Source organism: Canis lupus, chromosome 20, assembly GCF_011100685.1.
Source record: "Canis lupus familiaris isolate Mischka breed German Shepherd chromosome 20, alternate assembly UU_Cfam_GSD_1.0, whole genome shotgun sequence".
Classification (NCBI taxonomy): Eukaryota; Metazoa; Chordata; class Mammalia; order Carnivora; family Canidae; genus Canis; species Canis lupus.
The window spans coordinates 48,325,820-48,344,172 of NC_049241.1; the positions used below are offsets into that span (position 1 = coordinate 48,325,820).

General features: G+C 41.9%; 1 protein-coding gene across 1 annotated transcript in view; it reads right to left on the bottom strand.

The window, feature by feature from the left end:
- Positions 1 to 3,538: 3,538 nt before the first annotated feature.
- Positions 3,539 to 18,353, bottom strand: part of ADGRE2 (adhesion G protein-coupled receptor E2) — a 39,234-nt gene continuing 24,419 nt past the window's right edge. Inside the window, 5 exon segments of the mRNA NM_001038667.1 lie at positions 3,539 to 3,709; positions 15,147 to 15,257; positions 15,343 to 15,511; positions 17,215 to 17,306; positions 17,559 to 17,625. Coding sequence (NP_001033756.1) covers positions 3,701 to 3,709; positions 15,147 to 15,257; positions 15,343 to 15,511; positions 17,215 to 17,306; positions 17,559 to 17,625 — 448 coding nt within the window. The 3' untranslated portion in view covers positions 3,539 to 3,700.

Genomic DNA, 18,353 nt, shown 5'->3' on the forward strand with positions numbered 1-18,353 from the left:
TCGTTCTTCCATCTCATTAACCCTCGTCATTAGGACCTCTAGACTGGATTGCATCTCATTTAATTCATTTTTAATTTCTGCCTGATTAGATCTAAATTCTGCAGTCATGAAGTCTCTTGAATCCTTTATGCTTTTTTCTAGAGCCACCAGTAACTTTATAATTGTGCTTCTGAATTGGCTTTCTGACATTGAATTGTAATCCAAATTTTGTAACTCTGTGGGAGAGAGGACTGTTTCTGATTCTTCCTTTGAGGTGAATTTTTCCTTCTAGTCAGTTTGTTCAGTGCAGAGTGGCCAAAAACAAGTTGTATTGGGAAAAGGAGGAAAAGAGAGAAATAAGAGAGAAAGAATAAAGTAGAAAAGAAGAAGAGAGTAGAAAAAAAAGAAGAGAGACAGAAGAGGAGGCAGGGGGGGAGGGTGAAAAAAAGCGGAAAGCAAGGGGGCAAAATCAGACACGAAGATTAGTGGACAAAGGGAATAGAACAGGCCAGCCACGACAAGCACAGAAGAGCAAATCCAGGACAAGAAACAGAAAGTAGAAGAGAGAGCTAGAGGACGGAGACCGATTAGCAAGATAGACAAGGAAGAGCAAGGCGCCAGGCAGGGAGGAAGCACGGCGAAGCTACATTTATGTCACAAAGAAGAAGACGAGCCAGGGGTAGGGACTAGTGTGAGCTAAGTGTCCGGTAAGATGGGTATCTGGGCGGTCGCTTCCGTGATGTCGCACGGTGAAGACGGAAGTTGATTTTTTGACGGACGGCCGGGGATGCATGGTTGGGAGGAGGGGAGTCCATGGGAGTGGGGAGGTAGTTGATGTGGGTGGGTCCACAAGGAGGGGTGGCAGGAAGAAGGAAGGATAAGAAGAGAAGAGAAGAACGAAGAGAGAAGAAGGAGAGAAGAAGAGAAGAAGAAGACGGAAGAAGAAGAAGAAGAAGAAGAAGAAGAAGAAGAAGAAGAAGAAGAAGAAGAAGAAGAAGAAGAAGAGAAGAGAGAGAGAAAGGGGGGTAAGCAAACAGAAAATAAAAAACAAGGGGGAGTATCCTCTGATTCTATATACTGTAAATCCCTCGACTTCCCATGGAACTTTCCAGTGCTGCTTGGTCAACAACTTGCTTTTCCCGTCTGTCTAGCTGGTCTTCTGGGGGAGGGGCCTGCTGTGCTGATTCTCAGGTGTGAGCACCTGGGGCTTCCTCCCCCCTGCCTGGTGCACAGCTCAGTGGGAGTTGTTTATCCTGTTTATCCTATGAGGCTGCTGTGAGGCCCAATGGGGGGTTGTTTTTCCTGTGAGGCCCTGGGAGGAACCACAATAGCGGCGGCGGCCAGCTCTCGAGCCCTGGAGTTAGCTCTAGCAGTAACTACCGCAGCTCTCAATCTGCAGGGGCCTGGATGCTCCGGGGGCGGAGGCTGCTGATCTGCACAGCTCGGCAGCCAGGGCAGGAGCGTCCTTGCTCTCCTGTGTCCTCCCAGCCTCTGCCTGTCCCAGAGGGAGCACCGGATCCTGCGCTGTGTCCCCCAGCATCCTGGGCTCCAGGGCTTGCACCACTGGAATCGGGCTCCCGGGTCGCACAGCCCGCTCTGTGGAGCCACCGCCGGAGCTGCCTCTGAGCTGCTCCTGGGTCCAGCCATGCGCTAGCTGCAGCCCTTTAGGGATCTCGGCTGCGGGGTGTGGCATGCTCTCCCCTGGGGTGCAGGTGCTCTGTAAGTGCCCCTGGGAGTCTGAGGGCATCCCCGCCCCTCCTGGGTCCTGCCCGAGCTCCCTGCAAGTGGGCCTTTCCTTCTAGGATGATTGGTGAAGCTCCTGCTTCTCCCGGCCTGGGCTTTCCTGTCCTGGGGGCACTCGCTGGGCCGCCTTAGCCAGGCTCCTGGTGGGGCCCCTCCCCCTCGGATGCTTTTTATTTCTTTATTTTTTTTCCTACCTTGATACAAGCGCGAACTCTTCTCACTCTAGCATTCCAGCTGTTCTCTCTTTAAATCTCAGGCTGAATTCATAGGTTTTCAGGATGATTTGAAAGTTATCTAGGTAATTTGGTGGGGACAGGTGACTTGGGGACCCTATTCTTCTCCATCTTGCCCCCTCCTCCTTTTAAACAGGCAAAAAAAATCAAAAGAAGAATGATATTTTGTGTTATATGAACATTCCATGAAATTTAAATTCAGTGTCTAAAAATAAAGTTTTATTAAAACACAGTCATGATCGTCATTTCTGAGTGTCTATGGCACTTTTCATGCTACAACAGCAGTTAAATTGTTGCTACAGATCGCAGCAGAGATGGTTAATTTTATATGTCAACCCAACTAGGCAAAAAGTTGCCAGATAGCTGGTTAACATGAATTTTGGGTGCATCTGTACAGGTTTTCAAGAAAGGATTACCATTTCGGTGGACTATATAAAACAGAAGCCCCTCTCCAATATGGATGGCCATCATCCAATCCCTTGAGGGCCTGAATAAATTTTTTATTTTTATTTTTTAAGATTTTATTTATTTACTCATGAGAGAGAGAGAGAGAGAGGCAGAGATACAGGCAGAAGGAGAAGCAAGCTCCATGACGGGAGCCCAACGTGGGACTTGATCCTGGGACTACAGGATCACGCCCTGGGCCAAAGGCAGGCGCTGAACCCCTGAGCCACCCAGGGATCCCCTAAATCTTTTTTAAAATGTGGAGGAAGTTTGAGTTAATTCAATCTGGTAAATTGACTGGGACATACATCTTCTACAATCAACAGACTCAAATCTCAGGACTTCAGACACAGTGTGGAATCTACACCATCAGCTCTCAGGCTCTCAGGCCTTTAAACTAAACCACTAACTTTCCTGGGTCTCCAGCTTGCAGACAACAGACTATGGGACTTAAATCCATAATCATGTGAGCCAATACCTCATTATAAATCCCTTCATAAAAACATGTGTGTCCTGTTGGTTCTATTTCTCTGGATAACCTTGACTAATGTCTAATGTGACTAATGTAGTAACTAATACACTAGCCCCCAAAGCCCAAAATATACATATCATGATCAGAGTTTTCCACTTATATCATCTATGAGGATAAAACAAGATGGTGACTGAAATGGTCTATGCTTCAGTTATCTAGGTTTAGAGACAAGATTTATAGGAATCTTTCAGTCTCTGAGTCCACTATAGCTGCAAAAATCATTTATTTTCTCCTGAAATCTCAATGAAGGTTATACCTATGTCTCTCATGATCACTCCCTTGGACCTAGTTAGAAATCAATATCTTTGAAAGCATGAATAATTAAGCCCACAGAACACAGAACAAAGAAATTTCAAAATCCAGACTCTGGGGTGAACATGTCCATTCTCATGGTTGCTGTGGGTAGGAAAATCCATTGAGGCAGGTTTTCCTGCTCATAGACGTTCAGCATCTAGAAGCATCTTTGTAGGAAGAAGAGACTTCAGAAAAGGTTGTAAACAAAGTGATCAAGAAATTGGTCCACAGATGGCTCTTTATATGTTGAGAGTTTTCTAAGCACACAAATTCCAGATTTTGCAGGCATTGTGTATCAAGCAAGATTGACTTATTTTTTTTTTTTTTTTTGCAAGATTGACTTCTTTCACACTGTTGACATGGTGAATTTCTTGAAATACACACACAATGAAGTCTTGTTTATCCTCTCTCAAGGGCTCAGAGATTAACAGTTCCAATTTTCCATGGGATAGGAGGATATAATTTAACAGATATTTTAATTAACCTAGAAAAAATAATATTTTAGAAATGAAATACAAGACTACAGAAAGAGAATGTTACATTTTCCTTTGGTGGACCTGGGTGGCTCAGTCAGTTGAGCACCTGACTCTTGGCTTTGGCTAGGGTCTTAATCTCAGAGTCATGTGATCAAATCACATTTAAGAAGATCTCAATCACAATGTTTCCTTGCCAGATGGATATTTCAGATTAAAACAAAAAGCCACATCAGATTACATTTTGCAACACCCTGGTCTTCTTTTACTCTATACTTCCTAATCCCCAAAATACAGAAGGTAAGAGCAATGGAATGTGTGACAGAAAAAAAATGATCTGTTTCAAGGTATGGAGATTTTATATATATATATATATATATATATATATATATATATATATATATATATATATATACCCACCCTAATTCCTCTGCTTCTGGATTTGTGAAATATTGCTTTACACATAGAGAAATAAAGGAGGTCGGTGGTAAGTTAACACAAGGTGGGACATATCACCTGTTTTCAATCACCAATGATGTAAAGGAGAAAAACACAAAATTCTCCTCGTTATGCCTTATCCTTTCCATTTGCAATATGAGGTAGTTGTTTCCGGGTCCATAATGCGTAGTGTGATTTCTGATGTTTGAGTTAGGCAGCTTCACATGCTTATCTTTACATAATAAGCTTACAAAACTTGTGCCTCGTGGAAATATTCAGAACTAAACACAAGAGCAAATATTGTGCTTTTCTTGAACAAGGCTTCAGGAAGCCACAGAGGACATGACAGGATCGGGGCGGAGGTGGGGGGGAGACACTAATATCTTTAAACACCAGACACACATATTTGAGGAGACAGGAGAGGACACAACCACATTAAGGAATGGATTTCTTTTCCTTGGCCTTTTGTGCACAGAATGTATATGAAAGAGTTGATCAGATGATTCACACTTTAGATACCTTCCTTGGCTATGTGTGTGTATTTTTCTCACAGAGAGTATATTCCTATAATGTGTATATCATCTCAGGAGGAGGGAGTGATACTTACTCAAATACGATCTATCATGAGACAGATTTTGGTGGTTCTACAATAAGCAAACCAAACCTATGCACAGTAGTTATGGTAGACAGAATAATGATTCCCCCAAAGATGCCTACGTTCTAATCTCTGGATCCTGTGAATATGTAACATTACATGGAAAAAATGGACTTTGTAAAAAAAATTAAGTCTCTTAGATGGGGTCTGAGAATGTAAAGACTACAGTCTTCATAAGAGAAAGAGGGAGGCAGGAGAGGAGGAAATACAGGAAAGAAGATACAATGACAGAAATAGGAGAATGATGCCGGGTGCTATGGTTGAATGTTTGTCTTTGCCTCAGGTCATGATCCTGGGGTTCTGGGATCAAGTCCAGCATCAGGCTCCCTGCAGAGAGCCTGCTTCTCCCTCTATGTATATCCTTTCAGGTCTGGTCCGGTCTTTCAGTTCAGACCTGTTTCAGTCAGTATATCTACACAATGCTCTTGGATCATAAAGAAATACTTGGGTTTTAATAAGTAGATGTGAAGGTCATTAATAAAACCACAAGGCTGATGGGAAGCCTGGGTGGCTCAGCAGTTTAGCGCCTGCCTTTAGCCCAGGGCGGGATCCTGGAGGCACTGGATTGAGTCCCACATTGGGCTCCCTGCATGGAGTCTGCTTCTCCCTCTGCCTGTGTCTCTGCCTCTCTCTCTCTCTCTCTCTGTCTCTCATGAATAAATAAATAAAATCTTTAAAAAAAAAAACCACGAGGCTGAGAAGTAACTTGAAATTTGCAAGAAAAGGGGGCATCATTACCGAATCAGTAGTTTATTCTCCTGTCTTATTACCCTCCTGGTCAGGCAATTCATTCCATTATTTATTCCTTCACTTGTTGGCTCTCTAGACCATTAATGAGCACTGGGAAAATTAGAAAGAGATTGATGAGCAAGACAGTTCCTGCCCCTTTTGCAGCTGCACTTTGTTGATTTAATTTAAACAATCATGCAGCAGTTATGTATCGAGCATTTCTATGTGCCTGGCACCATGTGAAATGCTGGGGATACATTAGAGGGAAAAACCAACATGGCACCTGTTGGGCCTGAAATCTACAGGGAAGACAGACACAAATCAAATAGTAAAAACCAATACTAAAATGACTCTGACAAATGCTCTGCAGGAAAGGCACAGGGGCCATCAGAATGAAAAATAAGAGAACCTGACTTAACCAAAGCAGGAAGAGAAGGCTTCTTGGAGGAATGGACACTTGAACTGAGATGTGAAGGCTGACATACTTTTGAATCAAGGAAAACAAGAGTGTTTCAAGGACAAGGAATATGTGCAAACCCGTTGTACCAAAGAGGGATAGTGAATTTAAAAAACTGAAAGAGGGAAAATTGCTTAGCAGGGAAATCGAGCAGAATCGCAGGAGGGGCAGTGGAGCCTCCATTCTCCCAGAGTCACTAATAGAGGAAGTGCACCAGGGGGAGAGCGCACCGCACACCGCGGGCCAATCTCGGTAAAGGGCTGGAGCCCGCACCCAGCGGGGCCTCGGGTAGAAGCCAGTCGGTCAGGCGGGAGCTCCAGACGGGGGGGTCTGTACCCTGCTGCCATCGGGAGCCACGGCCCAGGAGTGCAATTCCAGCAACACAGGTCCCGGATCCCAGGTGCCCAGTGGACAAAGCGACTATCCTGCGCTCCCCCGGCACAGGTGGAGGTGGGGAGGGCACAGGACAGCAAGGACCCTCTGCCGCCTGGCGCCCCCAAACTGTGCAGATCAGCACCCCCGCCCCGGGAGCATCTAGGCCAGTGCGGACTGGGAGACTGCAGTAGTTACTGTGGGGGGAGCTGACCCCGCCAGAGCTGGAGACCTGGCTGCCACCAGTGTTGTTATTCCTCCTTGTGTCACCTGTGCCTGAGAGGGGCGGGCCTCCAAGGAACAGAGGCCTCACAGGGTAAACAGCTCCCACTGAGCCCGGCACCCGGTGCGGGCGGAGCAGCTCCCCCAGGTGCACACACCTGAGAATCAGCACAGCAGGCCCCTCCCCCAGAAGACCCGCTAGAAGGACAGGGGAAGAGCAAATTCTTGACCAAGCAGCCCTGGAAAGCTTCCGGGGAAGTCGAGGGATTTACAGTACAAAGAACTAGAGGGTACTCCTATTTTTTTTTTTCATTTTTCCAGTACAACTCATTTTTATATCAGACTATAAATTTCCAATATTTTTTTCTTTTCCCACCTTAACTACAATATTTTACCACCTTTTCATTTTTAAGTTTCTTCCTTTTTTGACTTTCATACTTCTACAATTACAGGTTTTAGATATATTTTCACTTCTAGATTCCCTTCAACATATTCAACTTATTTTTGGGAGATATTTGTTGTTGTTGTTGTTGTTGTTGTTGTTGTTGTTGTTGTTGTTGTTATTTTGTGTTTTTGGTTTTCTCTGCCTCATTTTGTTCTACAATGGCAGAAGTTAATACCTTCTAAAACATGACCAGGATGCACCCAGAATCAAATGGTATACCATACTGGTTCATTCTGTGAGATTCCTCATTCCCATTCTGCCCCCCCCTTTTATCTTATTTATGTTTTGGTGGTCAATGTTGGGGCTTTCTACAAGTGTTTCTGGTTTATATAAATTTGGGACTGGGCATCTTCTAACATACAGAACTTAATATACTCAGAACCAAGAGGATCACCCTCTAGGACCCCTCAGGGAGACTACATTCTCCCTCCACTACAACTTTGTCACTACCACCATCTCCCAGTCCCCCCTTTTTTCCCTCTCATTATTTTTTTCTTATTTTTTCTCTTTACATTTGTTTTTTTCTCTTCTTTTTTCTCTTTTCTTTTTTTTTTCTTCTTCTTTGGGATTCTTGGCCTTTTTTTTACTACTTTGTTTTATTTTTTAGGTGTATTAATTGGCAACTTTAATATTAATGAAGTACTTAAGATATTTTATATGACATTTATTAAATATTTAGCAATTTTTAGTTCTGTAGCATTTAAGATCTATTACTACAAAAATATAATTACATATAACAAATGAAGAAGGATTTTTATAAAAACTAACTTCATAATTCGCTTTAAGAATTTGTGGAATTCTACATATTGTTTACCTCATCTATGCATATAACTTTTCCTTATTTCTGGGAAATCATTTCTTTTTTTTCAGTTCCACAAGCAGCTTTATTTATATATATATATATATAAATTTATTTTTATTAGTGTTCAATTTGCCAGCTTATAGAATAACACCCAGTGCTCATCCTGTCAAGTGCCCACCTCGGTGCCCATCACCCAGTCACCCCCAACTCCCTCCCACCTCCCCTTCCACCACCCCTTGTTCATTTCCCAGAGTTAAGAGTCTTTCATGTTCTGTCTGGGAAATCATTTCTCATAACATGGATCACTTCTCATAACAAATGCTTTATTTACTTACTTTTTGATTTAAAAATATTTCATTACTAAAAAATGTTAGCCATGATCTGAGATTTCAGTGAATTGTAATCACTGGTCACAGATCACTGTAACAAATAAAATAATAATTGAAAAATTAAAATATTGTAAGAATTACAAAAATGTGGCAGAGAGACATGAAGTGAGTAAATGCTATTAGAAAAATGGCAGCAATGGATTTTTTTGACATAGGGTTGCCACAAACCTTCAGTCTGAAAAAAACACAGTATCTGAGAAATGCAATAATGTGGCATGAAATAAAACAAGGTATGGTTGTACCTAAGAATAGAATTACTGGGTCATGTAGCTCTTTGCTTAACATTTTGAAGAACTACCAAACTGTTTTCAAAAGATACTGTACCATTTTATGCTCCAATCAACAAGGTATGAGAATTTTCATTTCTCCATATTCTCACTACTGCTATGTTTATTTTTAATCAGTAACATTAGAGACATATCTTTACTGTCTATCTAAAGGTATTCTTGGCATTGTCATTGTATGAGTTAATAAAATAAATCTCTGGTTTTGTACCAGGAGATGAATATCTTTGGTGAGGTTATCAACCCTTGGTCTACCTTTTCCATGTGCTATGATCAAAACAAGATGGCTCACTTCAAAATAATGCTTTATAAACTAAATGATGAACTTTTGTGTATGAAGTGAAAGGGAAAGAAAACAGAGTGGATTGTAAAAGTTGATCTGCACAATAAATTTTTTAGCACCAAATGCTTAAAAAACAGTAAAAAAGAATTTGTGGAATTCTGATGATTAATTTTTTATTGGAGTTCAATTTGCCAACATATAGCATATCACCCAGTGCTCATCCTGTCAAGTGCCCCCCTCATTGCCCATCACCCAGTCACCCCAACCGCCCACCCACCTCTCTTTCCACCACCCCTCTTGTTTCAGATCGTATAAATCTTTCACCTTTTACTACTTTGTTTTAAAATTTGTTTTTCTTTAGTGGTCCTTTTGTTTTATTTCAGTCTGATATTTGTTTTCAATTTCTGGTCTCTGACCTTGTCAGAATCATCTGGGGTGAAATTTATTAGATTGTGTTTGATATTCTGGACTCATCCCGCTCATACAAGCACTCTGTACTGAGCAAAATGACTAGAAGGAAGAACTCACCACAAAAGAAAGAATCAGAAACAGTCCTCTCTGCCACAGAGATACAGAATTTGGATTACAATTCAATGTCAGAAAGCCAATTCAGAAGTACAATTATCAAGCTACTGGTGGCTCTGGAAAAAAGCATAAAGGATTCAAGAGACTTCATGACTGCAGAATTTAGATCTAATCAGGCTGAAATTAAAAATCCATTAAATGAGATGCAATCCAAACTGGAGGTCCTAACGATGAGGGTTAATGAGATGGAAGAAAGAGTGAGTGACATAGAAGGCAAGTTGATGGCAAGGAAGGAAGCTGAGGGAAAAAAAAGAAAAACAATTAAAAGACCATGAGGAAAGGTTAAGGGAAATAAATGATAGTCTCAGAAGGAAAAATCTACATTTAATTGGGGTTCCCGAGGGCGCTGAGAGGTACAGAGGGCCAGAAAGCATATTTGAACAAATCATAGACGAGAACCTCCCTAAATTGAGGAAGATAACAGGCATTCAGACCCAGGAGATAGAGAGGTTTCCCCAAAAAAATCAGTAGAAACCATTCAGCACCTCAACATTTAATAGTGAAACTTGCAAATTCCAAAGAGAAAGAGAAAATCCTTAAAGCAGCAAGAGACAAGAAATCCCTAATTTAAATGGGGAGAAATATTAGATTAACAGCAGACCTCTCCTCAGAGACCTGGCAGGCCAGAAAGGGCTGGCAGGTTATATTCAGGGTCCCAAATGAGAAGAACATGCAGCCAAGAATACTGTACTCAGCAAGGCTCTCATTCACAATAGAAGGAGAGATAAAGAGCTTCCAAGAGGCAGAAGCTGAAAGAATATGTGACCACCAAACCAGCTCTGCATGAAATATTAAGGAGGACCTTGTAAAGAAAGAGGAAGCCCAAAGAAATAATCCACAAAAACAGGGACTGAATAGGTATTACGATGACACTAAATTCATCTTTCAATAGTAACTCTGAACATGAATAGGCTTAATGATCTCATCAAAAGGTGCAGGGTTTCGAACTGAATAAAAAAGCAAGACCCATCTATTTGCTGTCTGCAAGAGACTCATTTGAGACCTAAGGACAACTACAGCCGGAAAATGAAAGGTTATAGAACCATTTATCATTCAAATGGTCCTCAAAAGAAAGCTGGGGTAGCAGTCCTCATATCAGATAAATTAAAGTTTGTCCAAAGACTGTAGTAAGAGATGAAGAGGGACTATATCATACTCAAAGGGTCTATCCAACAAGAATACCTAATAATCATGAATATTTATGCCCCTAATGTGGGAGCTGCCAAGTATATCAATCAATTAATAACCAAAGTTAAGACATACTCAGGGATCCCTGGGTGGCGCAGCGGTTTGGCGCTTGCCTTTGGCCCGGGGCACGATCCTGGAGACCCAGGATCGAATCCCACGTCGGGCTCCCGGTGCATGGAGCCTGCTTCTCCCTCTGCCTGTGTCTCTGCCTCTCTCTCTCTCTCTCTGATGACTATCATAAATAAATAAATATTAAAAAAAAAGACATACTTAGATAATAACACACTAATAGTAGGAGACTTCAACACGGCCCTTTCTGCAAATGACAGATATTCTAAGCACAACATCAGCAAAGAAACAAGAGCTTTGTTTTTTTTAAGATTTTATTTATTTATTAATGAGACACACACACACATACAGAGAGAGAGAGAGAGAGAGGCAGAGACACAGGCAGAGGGAGAAGCAGGCCCCACACAGGCAGCCCGACATGGGACTCGATCCAGGGTCTCCAGGATCACACCCTGAGCTGAAGGTTGTGCTAAACTGCTGAGCCACCCAGACTGCCCAAAACAAGAGCTTTAAATGATACACTGGACCAGATGAATTTCACAGATATTTACAGAACTTTGCATCCAAACGCAACTGAATACACATTCTTCTCAAGCACACATGGAACTTTCTCCAGAATAGACCACATAATGGGTCACAAATCAGGTCTCAACTGATACCAAAAGCTTGGGATTGTCGGGATACCTGGGTGGCGCAGCGGTTTGGCGCCTGCCTTTGGCCCAGGGCGCGATCCTGGAGACCCAGGATCAAATCCCACGTCGGGCTCCAGGTGCATGGAGCCTGCTTCTCCCTCTGCCTGTGTCTCTGCCTCTCTCTCTGTGTGTGTGACTATCATAAATAAATTTTAAAAATTAAAAAAAAAAGATTGGGATTGTCCCCTGCATATTTTTAGAACATAATGCTTTGAAACTAGAACTCAATCACAGAAAGAAATTTGGAAAAAACTCAAACACGTGGAGGTTAAAGAGCATCCTGCTTTGGTGAATGGGTAATTAAAAGGAAATAAGAGAAGAATTGAAAAGATTCATGGAAACTATAAAGGGCTAGTTTCCAAATCTATAAAGAACTTATTAAACTCAACAGCAAAGAAACAAACAATCCAGTAATGAAATGGGCAAAAGACATGAACAGAAATCTCAGAGGAAGACATAAACATGGCCAACATGCACATGAGAAAATGCTCTGCATCACTTGCCATCAGGGAAATACAAATCAAAACCACAATGAGATACCACCTCACACCAGTGGGAATGGGGAAAATTAACAAGGCAGGAAACCACAAATGTTGGAGAGGATGTGGAGAAAAGGAAACCCTCTTACACTGTTGGTGGGAATGTGTACTGGTGCAGCCACTCTGGAAAACTGTGTGGAGGTTCCTCAAAGAGTTAAAAATAGACCTGCCCTACAACCCAGCAATTGCACTGTTGGGGATTTACTCCAAAGATACAGATACAATGAAACGCCGGGACACCTGCACCCCGATGTTTCTAGCAGCAATGTCCACAATAGCCAAACTGTGGAAGGAGCCTCGGTGTCCATCAAAAGATGAATGGAAAAAAAAAGAAAGATGAATGGATAAAGAAGATGTGGTTTACGTATACAATGGAATATTACTCAGCCATTAGAAACGACAGATACCCACCATTTGCTTCGACGTGGATGGAACTGGAGGGTATTATGCTGAGTGAAATAAGTCAATCGGAGAAGGACAAACATTATATGGTCTCATTCATTTGGGGAATATAAAAAATAGTGAAAGGGAATAAAGGGGAAAGGAGAAAAATAAATGGAAAATATCAGAAAGGGGGACAGAACATGAAAGACTCCTAACTCTGGGAAATGAACTAGGGGTGGTGGAAGGGGAGGTGGGCGGGGGGTGGGGGTGACTGGGTGGCGGGCACTGAGGTGGGCACTTGATGGTATGAGCACTGGGTGTTATTCTGTATGTTGACAAATTGAACACCAATAAAAATAAATTTATTTTTTAAAAAAAGATTCATGGAAACTAATGAAAATGCAACCACTCAAAATCTTTGGGATACAGCAAAAGGAGTCCTAAGAGGGAAATACCTCACAATACAAGCATCCCTCACAAGACTGGAAAAAACTCAAATACACAAGCTAACCTCACACCTAAAGGAACTGAAAGAAAGAACAGCAAATAGAACTTACACCAAACAGAAGAAGAGTTAATAAAACTGAGTTAAAGGTGTCTTCAAGATATAGGAAATAAGAAGCTATAAATACTCATCTAGATCTCAGAGATCAAATGGAGAAATATATATTGCTGCCATTTGTATCTAGGTGGTAACTGAACCTAAAAAATAGATGCTATTGTCTAGGTGGAAATAACCTAGTGAGAACTGAAGTCATTCTGGAACTGATCCATTGGATGGAGCCATAAACGGAACAAAGAGGTAAAAGGTAGGGAGAATGGAAGAAAGACATAGAAATAAATGTATGTGAGTAGAATCTAGAGGAGATAATGATGGAGTGTTTCATCAGAAAAGATGAGGGCAGGGGATCCCTGGGTGGCTCAGCGGTTTAGCGCCTGCCTTTGGCCCAGGGCGCGATCCTGGAGTCCTGGGATGGAGTCCCGCATCGGGCTCCCTGGGTGGAGCCTGCTTCTCCCTCTGCCTGTGTCTCTGGCTCTCTCTCTCTCTCTCTCCCTCTCTCTCTCTCTGTGTGTGTGTGTGATGGATAAATAAATAAAATATTTTTTAAAAAAAGAAAAGATGAATATTGTCCCAAGTTTCTGAGAAAACTTTTTAGGAACATGGAGATCATTGTAGATCTAAGAGATATTTGTTTGGGTGGCATGATAGAGTAAAGAAACCATATTTGCAAGAGGTGCAGGAGGAAGTGAGTATAAGGCAAGGAAATGGAGACAGAGAAAGAAGTCAACTCTTGGCTGATAGCTAAAAAGGGAACAGGTAGTACATGATTTTAAGATGGGACAGAACCAAATATGTTTGCAGAACTGTGAAAGAATACTTTAAGGCTGTGACATAAGGAGAGCAAGAGAGAGGGAGAATGTGTGAACAATAACTTAAAGATAATTACCTTTAAGCCATGAAGAATGGAATTAAAGAGTAGGTGGAAGCACTCGACGTAGAGGTGGAGAGAAATTGCACCAATGATAAGGGACTGTGGACAGGATGCATGCTGATGTTTGGTTGGTATGGCCAACGACATAGACTTCACCGGGTGTCATCAGATGACTCTGAATTCTCTATGAAATAGGTGGTAAGACATTTACTGAGGAAGGGGGAGGAGACAGAAGATTCAGCGGCAGAACCAGTGCCAGTGGAGGCTGGGAGAAATACAGGAAGACTTCCTGGCAGGAGAGTAGGTTCCTTTAGATGGGAAGGGAGACTCATGGGAGTCTTTTACAGACAATAGAAGAGTTTAGAAACAATAGGTAAATACTCAGTTAAATCTAAACTAGTAAGTGTTGGTTCCTAATATCCATAGCCATGAATTATCCTATGGTATTATTGTTTATCTTCCTGCCTTCCTGGTGGCTACAGGGTACTGAAAATATCAAGCTCTCTGACAAGATTCCAAAATGCCAGATAACACTTATTTCTGTTTAATTTATAAATATGTACATCAACTTCCCCCATGCTTGCATTTATGTGACTTGCTGCTCAGTGAGATATAGGTGGAGGTAGAGAAAAAGGATAGGGTAACATGGCTTTAAGTAGAATGTGCGTCACTGCTTCAGATCACTGAGTCTTGTTTACCGAGTGGGCATGTCTGGCATACAGCAGGTGCTTCATTAGAGTGTTGATGTGTAAGTGTTAACATGAACATAGCTCTCTAAGAACAAAATATATTCTAAAACAACTCCTTATTTTTTAATTTTAATCTTTTTAAATTTATTAAGACTAGCTTGTGGTCCAACATATAATCAATCCTTTTTTATCTTTTTTTAATTTTTTATTGGAGTTCAATTTGCTAACATATAGCATAACACCCAGTGCTCATCCCGCCAAGTGCCTCCCTCAGTGCCCATCACCCAGGCACCCCAACCCCCTGCCCACTTCCCCTTCCACTACCTCTTGTTCATTTCCCAGAGTTAGGTGTCTCTCATGTTTTGTCACCCTCACTGATATTTTCACTCATTTTCTCTCCTTTCCCTTTATTCCCCTTCATTAATTTTTATATTCCCCAAATGAATGACACCATATAATGTTTGTCCTTCTCCGATTGACTTATTTCACTCAGCATGATACCCTCCAGTTCCATCCACGTCGAAGCAAATAGTGGGTATTTGTCTAAAACAACCCTTTAAAAATATGTCATTGTTAACAGTTTATGAGTGACTATATGTTGGCTAATTGAATTCAAATTAAAAAGCAATAAATAAAAATGTTTAAAAATAGTTAATGAGTCAAAAACAAAGTAAGTGAGAGCACTCTAAGGCATATTTTGCTGCACACTAACATTGCTAAATGGAGTGAGCATATGGTACTCAAGCAGATCACTTAATGAAGTGTTCTGGGAGCAATGCCTGATCTTACTTACCATCATGGGTTTGTTGACATCAGACATGGCCCTGCTGGAAAGTGTGTATTTCTCTGACTCAGCTCTTGTTTTCCTGATTCCTTTGAACCATTTTCCATATTCCTCCCGCACCTGCAGAGGCAAAGTATGCTCTGGATCAGTTCACTGAGATGAGTGAGGATAGGAAGCATCCCAGGTGGGAGCTGGGCAGTAGTACCTGCTGACTGAGGAGGCAGTACACCAGGAAGATGAAGACACCCTGCAGGCTGTTGATGATGGTGAACAGGTAAGCCATGACGTGGGCAGCTGGACCCACTTGCAGGATGCCCAGGCACCACGTGCAGCCCAGTATGAAGAGCTGAGCTATGGCTTTAAATGTCAGCATCCTGGGTAGGAAGAGAAAGAAGGCTCACGATTCACCCAGGGCAACACAATGAAAGCCATTTCTCACCTCTTTAGTCCATCAATGCTTCGTCTTCCCCTGCTGGTGATGAGTTCTCAGACTGACTGGTGATCAGCTTGAAATTTATTATCAATGATTTCCTATAAAACATGCCACTTTAATATTACTCAGCTATTAGAAATGACAAATACCCACCATTTGCTTCAACGTGGATGGAACTGGAGGGTATTATGCTGAGTGAAGTAAGTCAGTCGGAGAAGGACAAACATTATATGTTCTCATTCATTTGGGGAATATAAATAATAGTGAAAGGGAATATAAGGGAAGGGAGAAGAAATGTGTGGGAAATATCAGAAAGGGAGACAGAACGTAAAGACTGCTAACTCTGGGAAACGAACTAGGGGCGGTAGAAGGGGAGGAGGGCGGGGGGTGGGAGTGAATGGGTGACGGGCACTGGGTGTTATTCTGTATGTTAGTAAATTGAACACCAATAAAAAAAAATGAAAGTAAAAAAAAAATAAATAAATAAAGCAGCAGAGGGATCCCTGGGTGGCGCAGCGGTTTGGCACCTGCCTTTGGCCCAGGGCGCGATCCTGGAGACCCGGGATCGAATCCCACATCGGGCTCCCGGTGCATGGAGCCTGCTTCTCCCTCTGCCTATGTCTCTGCCTCTCTCTCTCTCTCTCTCTGTAACGATCATAAATAAAAAAAAAATTAAAAAAAAAAAAAAAAACATGCCACTTTGACAAGGATGGCATTTTGATTTGGATTGGGAGGATAGGGACACTTCCTAAAGTAATTTTCAAAAGTTTTATCATGCTATATAGAGATCCTGAATTTCATCCAACACTATGGAGAAGGCATCATGCATCAGGTTCTGTGCTGGGACCTGGGCATTAAAAATAACAAAGGCAATATTTCTATTTTCATTTGGAAAGGATAATGATAGGAAAACGAAAGAACAACATTAAATTTGCACAAACGTTGCTGGAGCAAAGGACTGCCCAAGCCTCCCAGAAGATTTGACATGGAATAGGATTTTCTCCAGAGAGAGGAATGGAAGAGGGGTCAGTAGGAGCCTGAATCGAGGGTGGGGTGTGGAAGTGTAAGCTAGGATGTGGGATTAGTCACAGGCTTTTCTAAGTGCTTCATAGAAAAATAAATGGTCTCTGCACATTAGTCATAGGACTGATGGCAAAAGTCCAAAGAATGTTTATTAACAAATGCCAATTCTCCCTGTTTCTGAGGGAGTCACAAACTGGGGTTAGAAATAGAACAGAGGCAACTTGGTGGCTCAGTCAGTTACATGTCTGACTCTTGATTTCAGCTAGATCATGATCTCAGGGTCTTGGGATGGATCCCCAAGTCAGGCTTCCCACTGAATGTGGAGCCTGCAAAAGATTCTCCCCCTCCCTTTCCCTCTTCTATCCCCTCCACCACTCTCTCTCTCTCTCTCCCTCTCTCTCTCTCTCTCTCTGAAAAATAGAAAAAGCATAGCACATTTGCCCAGGTTGTCAGCATCACACCAGTGAATCTGAGCTATCTTCCATAGAAGAATAGCTTCATCTCTCTACTCAGGTCCCCTCAGAAGACCCCGAGAAGAAGCATCAGGGACTGCTGAGGTACACAGCTTTGCCCTTAGGATCGCACGTGTCTGTTGGGTTGTCACTCTTTTCTTCATCTTACCTTGTGTTCTGGAGGGTGGATACATCACTGTTGAGGGAAGACAGTTTGCTTTTCAAAATCCAGAGGGTCATCAGAAAGAAACCTAAATTGACCTTCAGAAAACCACAGAAGGTTTACTGAATAAAATTTCGATCTGTTCTCTGCATCCTAGCCTGTCCAACATCAGTTCCATATTCAAGTCATTTTCATATTAACTATCAATGGTAGAGTTTGTAGTTTTAAGAATAGTCTTAGAAAACTAAACAAATCCAGTGACATGCCTGCTTCTGTCACCCTCCCTTAAAATTCTGCTCCTCTAATGACCCCCAGCTGAGCATTAAGGATGCTCTGATGTCATCACTCACAGAGAAGATGGTGCAGACTGGCCCAAGGAAGCTCCATATAAATCTCTCTTCTGGGTTGAGCCAGCAGCTGAGCAAGAGAGCACAAAAATGCATTGGTCCTTAGGAATGTAGAACTATCATGTAAATTCACTCACCAACATTCATTCATTCATCAACAAATACTGAGTGACTCTTTTGTGACAGGCTCTGTGGTTAGCTCTGAAGATACATGATAAAGAAAGTAAATACGGTCTTAAAACCCACAAATCTCAAATGTAGCAGAGACACACAATTTGACATACTGCAACAATAAAACAAAAATGTGAGGCTGTAATGTCCACAATAGCCAAACTGTGGAAGGAGCCTCGGTGTCCATCGAAAGATGAATGGATAAAGAAGATGTGGTTTATGTATACAATGGAATATTACTCAGCTATTAGAAATGACAAATACCCACCATTTGCTTCAACGTGGATGGAACTGGAGGGTATTATGCTGAGTGAAGTAAGTCAGTCGGAGAAGGACAAACATTATATGTTCTCATTCATTTGGGGAATATAAATAATAGTGAAAGGGAATATAAGGGAATGGAGAAGAAATGTGTGGGAAATATCAGAAAGGGAGACAGAACGTAAAGACTGCTAACTCTGGGAAACGAACTAGGGGTGGTAGAAGGGGAGGAGGGCGGGGGGTGGGAGTGAATGAGTGACGGGCACTGGGTGTTATTCTGTATGTTAGTAAATTGAACACCAATAAAAAATAAATTAAAAAAAAAAACAATAAAACAAAAATGTGAGGCTGTAATGTCCACAATAG